The sequence below is a fragment of the Mus pahari genome, chromosome 3, assembly GCF_900095145.1.
Source record: "Mus pahari chromosome 3, PAHARI_EIJ_v1.1, whole genome shotgun sequence".
NCBI lineage: Eukaryota > Metazoa > Chordata > Mammalia > Rodentia > Muridae > Mus > Mus pahari.
Genome location: NC_034592.1, coordinates 41,803,272 through 41,810,730, shown reverse-complemented (window position 1 = coordinate 41,810,730; position 7,459 = coordinate 41,803,272). Strand labels below are relative to the sequence as shown.

General features: G+C 39.3%; 1 protein-coding gene across 1 annotated transcript in view; it reads left to right on the top strand.

Annotated features, from left to right (window-relative positions):
• LOC115063591 overlaps positions 1-7,208 on the top strand; it is a 13,553-nt gene extending 6,345 nt beyond the window's left edge. The window contains exons 4-5 of the mRNA XM_029535739.1: positions 3,336-3,483; positions 6,964-7,208. Coding sequence (XP_029391599.1) covers positions 3,336-3,483; positions 6,964-7,208 — 393 coding nt within the window. The remainder of the gene's footprint in view (positions 1-3,335; positions 3,484-6,963) is intronic.
• The last annotated feature ends 251 nt before the right edge of the window (positions 7,209-7,459 follow it).

Genomic DNA, 7,459 nt, shown 5'->3' with positions numbered 1-7,459 from the left:
AGAGAGAGAGAGAGAGAGAGAGAGAGAGAGAGAGAGAGAGAGAAAGAAAGAAAGAAAGAAAGAAAGAAAGAAAGAAAGAAAGAAAGAAAGAAGAAAAGAGTGTTTAATGTTCTAGGGTTTTTAAATACATATGCAAAGTAACCAGCCACCTCATGCTCCTACTGTGCTGTCCCTATGTGGTGGACATCCCCCTGGACTGTGAGCCGAAATAAACCTGTCCTTACTAAAATTGCTTTTGTTGGGAAACTTAGTGCAGCATCAAGGCAAGGTACAAACATGTCACAATATAGATGCTTAATAGCATAATAATATAGAATAAACAAAACATTTCAAAGATGGTAGATTTTGTGTTAGTATGTATAGAAATCATAAATCATCACCCAATAATTCAAAATAATATTTAGTTTGTAATATAAAATGTTTAAAAGGTAGTGGCAAGTTGTATCAGTACAGTTTGGAAACAAGATACTCTAAGTTAGGGCAAGGTTTTTCTTAGGAAGTATGGCCATGCAGGATGAAACGGAAGGGACAGGAGGATATAGAAACTTCCTCTCATGCAGAACCGAACTCATGCTCTGCTTTAACTGTGCTGTGAATGTGTCTCCAGGTTGCCTGTGCTGAAATTTCATTCTCTCTCTCTCTCTCTCATTCTCTCTCTCTCTCTCTCTCTCTCTCTCTCTCTCTCTCTCTCTCTTCAGGTTTTATAACATCCTGACTGCAGTTTCCCCTCCTTCCTCCAGCCTCTCCCCCACCTTCCCTTCCCTTCCCCTGATCCATGCCTTTCCACCTTCCCTCAGACAAGAGCAGACCTTCTAGGGACCTAAACCAAATATGGCTTTATATGCTACAAATTAGACCAGGCAGCCACATCACATCAACCCTGCATGAATGAGGCAGCCAGTAGAAGGAAAACTATTCTAAAAGCAGGCAGAAGAGTCAGAGACAGTCTTCACTCCCAGTTAGGAATCCCATATGAAGACTAAGCTACTAAGGCATAAAACATATAATACAGAGGACCTAACTCAGACCCTTATAGACTTCTTGATCTTTGTAAGCTTCTATGAGTTCTGGTCAGTTGATTCTGTAGTAAAACAAAAGATAATCGTGATACACTCCTCAGATCCAGGAGGCTAAGTAACAAGGATGACTTAAGACTGGGACACAAGGATTTCTCTGGGAAGTGAAAACAGAATAGATTTTGCTAGTGGACTGGGGCAGGTGAAGCTTGGAACAGAAAAGATCAGGTAGGGGAAGAAGAAAATACTGGAGAAACAACTGGCATTGGGGGTATTTCAGAGGCAAGGTAGAAACCCAGTCCAACAGAAACTCCATAGGGTCTTCTAAAGTAACCTTAGGAATGTCTCCTAGTAATGGCAGACACTGAGCCTGAATGGGCTCTTCTGTAACCAAGCAAGGCCTCAAGTGGAGGGATTGGGACACCAATACAGCTACAAAACCTTTTATTTACAGTTTGTCTTGTCTGTAGAATGGTTGGAATCCAGAGCAATCATCAGGGGCGATACTTTATGCAGCAACTGCTACCAGGGAGCAGAAGCAGAGTCCCACAATCTCCAACAATAGGTGGAGCCCAGGGAGTGCCACAGATGAGAAGAGGAAGAACCAGAGCAACCAGAAGGGTCACCACACAAAACTTCAGTTGCAATGTGAGGTTTTTGAAAAGATTGAAACTTAATGGGACTATGATGCTGATAAAGGCAGAGTCAATGGGAGCTGATAGGATTAGCTAAACTCATTAGGTAGAATGCTTATTAAACACATTATTTAAAAGAAGGAGTGACAAGAGGATCTAGAACAGTCCGTGTTATTACCTGTCTTTTGGCATGCGACATCCTTTATAACCGGGGGAAATTGTCAGCCACGGTTATATTACAAAATAGAATCCTTCCAGTCTCCAAAACTATGAATTAAGAAGACATATCTGTTTTATAAAGTTTTATAGCCAGGAACATGTAGGAATAATGATGAAGTAGTACTACTAAACCCGTAAAAGGCAAGGTAGATGACCATAATTTAGCAGAAAACTAAGCCAGGATGTAAATCACATACATGTTTGCCGAGAAAAATAGCAGGTCTGGAACAAAAGTAACTTACCCTGGTCAGAGAAAGCCTGGACCTTAAACCCAACTAAGCTGCAAATAACTGGCATCCACCAGTGGAAGGATGACTTCTGAGAGGACCGGAATGGTACATCAAATTTGGAAGAGCATGACAACTGTTTCTTCCAGCTAATGAGCGAACTCCCTGACTGGAAGAGCTAGTAGCATTGGTCCTTGGCTACTAGGGAAGAGACATAGAAATCATTGCTGTTTCTTCAGAAGTCTACTTAGAGATACCTAGAAGTACTTCTGTAATTTCACAATATCATATTGAATGTACACATTACAACCTTGGCCTCATTTTGGTGCAGTTATCTCAGACCCTGTGACTGACCGTGGGAGTCCCAGGGTTATTTGGGTCTCAGCTTCGATAGATGTGGCTAGAAAATAGAAATTCCCCATTGCTGCTGCTTTAGCATCTTCCAGTACTAAAGGCTAGTGTGTGGAGGAGACAGAGAGGGAGAACAATGGATCAGTGTGACAGCAGTACAAGGCTAGGGCCAGAGGAGAATGCAGAAAGTTAGGAAAGATACTGGGAGACAAGGTATGAAGAATGGCAGCCAAAGGTTTTATGGCAGGTAATCTAAGTGAGAAAGGGAGGGAGCACCGAAAATACAATTTTCTGAAATAGAATAATCAAACAAGCATGCTTACCGCTACTAGCTATGCATTAGCATTACCTTTGGACTCCACTCCAGATCATTTATATCAAGCACTGTAGGAGTGTAACCCTGGCGGGCTTCAGTATTTTTCAAAAGCCTCTTTGTTGGTACCGACAGCATAGCTGGGACTCTGAAGCTGCTGTTTACAAAGAGCACCCCCATTAGCAAAAGGCTTCCTAGGAAATGTCACCTACAGAATCCCCATCCATTTTTCCCCCTGTCCTGGCAGCCCTCATCTGTTGTGCCAAACTGAGTGTGGATTAGTGACTCCTCTTTCACCACTCGCCAGAGTCCACCATCGCTGAACATAAATGTCTGGTTACAGGAGGTTCTTTCCTTCAGTGAGAGCACCTAAGCAAAGCGTAATACGCTTTGCACTGAGGGCAGGTTAAACCAATCCTACCACCCACGCAGTCATAAATAAAACATGAATAGGGGAATCCAGCGCGACTGGTTGTAAAACCCATAAATGTTTTAACTTACTCATTAATAATTTTTCTGCTTTCTGCGGAGGAGTATGTAAAAGTTCTGCTTTCATAATTCTTTCTTCTACTAGGTATCACCTTTTCTAGAATCAAGGAAAAAAGAAAAGAAACGGAGAAAAAGGGAAGGAAAGACGCACATAAATTTAAATCGTTGCGATGACAATTTACAAACCAGTGGAGAACCTTATCACTGTGCAGCCAGAAGGATCATACATATTGGTCAGTTTTGTTTTCTATGTTTTTCTTGCTGTTCTTTTTATGGTTCTTTTTATAGATAATATATTATAAACACAGTACACACATAATGTATTATAGACACATTATATAATATATATTATAGACATATTTTATATATATACATATTTATTCATTTGCACTATGATTATTTGGACACAATGGAATGAGGAGTAACTGCAGAAATGAAAACAGTTACTAGAAACCAGGATGTCATTTTATTTTACATGCTTTTATGCATAATTTCACCTTAATTTTCTCCAGGAAGTTCTAAAATAGTCATCAGTTGGTTATTCACTTAGAGAAAGAAACCAGTTTCAAGGTCAGTCCACTGAATGGCAATATAGACCTGCTTACCTTCATGATTACCCAGCAGCCCACCCAAATCGTAGTCTGGATTCTGCAGGAAACCACAGAAGAGGCCACTGATATTCTTTTACAGACTGAATGGAAATAGAGTAAGACTTTCCACTTCTTTTCATGTAGTCGTTTTTCCAACTTAAGCAACACAAATCTGAAACTGAGTAAGTACCAATTTCTGATCAAACTGGTCTGAAAATAAAAGTTGTAAACATTTTTCTCACAGAGCAAATGTATATATACTACCTATATGCTGTGACACCATTGTTAAAGTCATAGCTCTAGAAACATCTGCAGGCAGCAGTTATAACTAACTTAATAATTACTAAAGCTAATCTTGTTCCTTCTCTCAATTTCTAATGATCATCTATTCTCCAAACTGAGCTAAGATGACTTATTAAATAAATACCTTCATTAAAACTGTGAGTTGTAGAGCTGGAGAGATGGCTCAGCAGTTATGGATGCTCACAGTCATCTATTGCATGGAACACAGGGTCCCCAATGGAGAAAGTACTCAAGGAGCTGAAGGGGTCTGCAACCCTATGGGTGGAACAACAATATGAAGTAATCAGTACCCCCAGAGCTCGTGTCTCTATCTGCATATGTAGCAGAAGATGGCCTAGTCGGCCATCATTAGGAAGAGAGGCCCCTTGGTCTTGCAAACTTTATATGCCCCAGTACAGGGGAATGCCAGGGCCAAGAATTAGGAGTGGGTGGGTAGAGGAGCAGGGCAGGGGGAGTGTATAGGGAGCTTTTGGGATAGCATTTGAAATGTAAATTTAAAAAAATTAAAAGAAAGAAAGAAAGAAAGAAAGAAAGAAAGAAAGAAAGAAAGAAAGAAAGATAGATAGATAGATAGATAGATAGATAGATAGATAGATAGATAGATAGATAGATAGATAGATAGATAGATAGATTAAGGGCACTGGCTGCTCTTCCAGTGGTCCTGAATTCAATTTCCAGCAACCACATGGTAGCTCATAGCTATCTATAATATGATCTGATGCCCTCTTCTGGCATGCAGGTGTACATGCAGATAGAGCACTCATACATAAAATTTTTAAAAACCCTGTGAATTATGTATTATACTTATTAGTATCAATAAGATGCTCTACAATACTTAGATGTCTGCGTTGTTTCAGTGATGTATCAAGCTTTAAATAAGAAAAGGGAATAAAATGTGATGAAGCTATCAAATATTGAATTAACTTTTGTGTTAATTATATGAACATTACTATATCTGTAGAAAATATATTTTTCCTGCATGATTATCTTAGTAAATGCAAAGCAGTGTGTAACCATCAGAAGGAAGATCACGAAGGTCAATGCCCAGTTCCAGCCATCAATCAAGTACATATTCAATTTTGCATTCTGTGAGGTTGGAGTTGCTGCTGATGCAATGTCCTCACATATTCAGTCAATGTCAGAATACAAACATCACTAAATAAACCCTTGTGTCAAAATGCCATCGAGTGATTAGTTCTGCTTCTTGACACAGAAATGAATGACACGTTGGCTTCTATGGCTGCAAAAGGTCTCATATCAATTGTTGCAGGTAACAAAGATGAAGGACAAGATATTCTCCTCAGAATACACTTCAACTGTCCCAATTGATTAACATGTTAGCACTGGCCAAAACAGCAAGCACTGCTGTGGTTACCCAGGAAAAATATTTTGCCTAGACCATTTTATGTAAAACACTTAAGAAATAACATGCACCACTGAATTCCCTCTGTCACGAATAAGCTCTGTATCTACACTAAAAAGGAAGTGTCACTCTTTTTCACTTTTTAATTGTCCATTATTACACAGTGGCTTTTTTAGGACTGAGTGTGTGTGTGTGTGTGTGTGTGTGTGTGTGTGTGTGTGTATGTGTGTGTACATACTTGCATGTATATGTTTGTGCCAGTGATATGCAAGTATGTATATATGCTTTTTGAAGGCATTTGTACATGTGTGTAGCCATAGCAACATGCATATGAACATAATTGTATACACATACACACATACATACACACATACACACATCTGTTTTTTGGTTTCCCTTTTGGTTTTTTGATATTGGGTTTCTCTGTGTAGCCCTGGGTGTTCTGGAACTCACTCAGTAGATCAGGCTGACTTCATACTCAAAGCTCTACCTGCTCTACCTGCCTTTGTCTCCTGAGTGCTGACATGACAGAGTGTATCACCACAGCCCAGGTGATATATAAAATCTGACACAGACCCATCACGATGCTGAGAGATAGAAAGCCTTATACTTCCTGGCTCTGTGGATTCTGCAAGTTAGTAATCTCTACATGGTGTTGTATATTTTCACTATTAAAATGAGATATGAATATCATCTATTTCTGAGAGGTATTTGAAGGAAAGATTATAGAACATCTAAATACAACATGGACCCTAAGATCTGGCAATCTGGCATGAAATATTTTCAAGGTCAGTTTTAAACTAGTCAAGGCAATTTGTGTACATAAAATTATAATCTCTACCTAAAAATCTCTAGTTTAGTAATGAGGCTACAAAGGATTATAAAGCTAAAAATATTAATTCATGAAATATTAAATCATTAAAACCGTAACTAAATCTTAACTAAATTGTAATGTTGTAGGTTTGTAAACTTCAGCTTCTTTTCTGTTATGTGATCTCAACACAAAGGGAATCAGAATGTGCCTTGTTTTTCTCGAGATGCGCTTCCACTACAGTCTCATACTGTTGGCTGCATCTGACATTACCTCATACTGTCAACCACTGGTCTTTTTAATGGGAAGTTTGTACTCCTGTTCATACCTTTGGCCCCAGATGAGAAAAAACCCACTCATCTCCTTGCCTAAGCTCCCAAGAAACCTATCCTTCTGCATATGAAAAGCATTTAATTCTTATTAATCAAACAAAAGAGATCTTCATCTACGCATAAAAAGAACAGAATTACATGAAAGAGCAAAACAAAATAATGATTTCCCCTAAAGACTTTCCGGTATTGAAATAGTGAGAGGTTTACCCAGCAAAATCTGCCCCAGGAATTGAGTCTGCCAGATACTAGAACATGGGAAGTCAGGTAGTGGACTCTCAGAGGAAGACATGAAAACTGCTTGTTATTTCTCCCAGGAAAAGAAGAGGGCTGGAGACTGGGCCATCACTATGTGAAGATGGACAGCCATTTCCTGGGAAACGGCTCCTCTCAGAACAGTCTTCACACAATGTTCCTCAGTCTTAAGATGACTTCTGAGGTCAGTGAAATGCCTGGGCTGCACATTCACTTTGACAGAAGACAGAACACAGCAGGAAAATCAGGATATCAAGGCTATGAGGCATTAGAGGAAATGTCTCCTACAGCTTCTAACCTCTTATAATTTTGGAAAGATATGACCATAAAGTTCAAATCTGTAGGAATAGCTCTATGAGAAAAAGCAAGGCTCCCACAAGACTTTTTCCTTATAAGTCTGATTTAAGATATTTTAGATCATTAAAATCTATATTCCTCCTTAAGTCAAAGTGACTGTCACTATCCCAAGTCAGTGTTTAAAACTAACCTTTCACTGTGCTTCTGTGGATTATGCAGTGACAGGATGAGCAAAGACTGTTTAGAGATTCAGAGATGAGG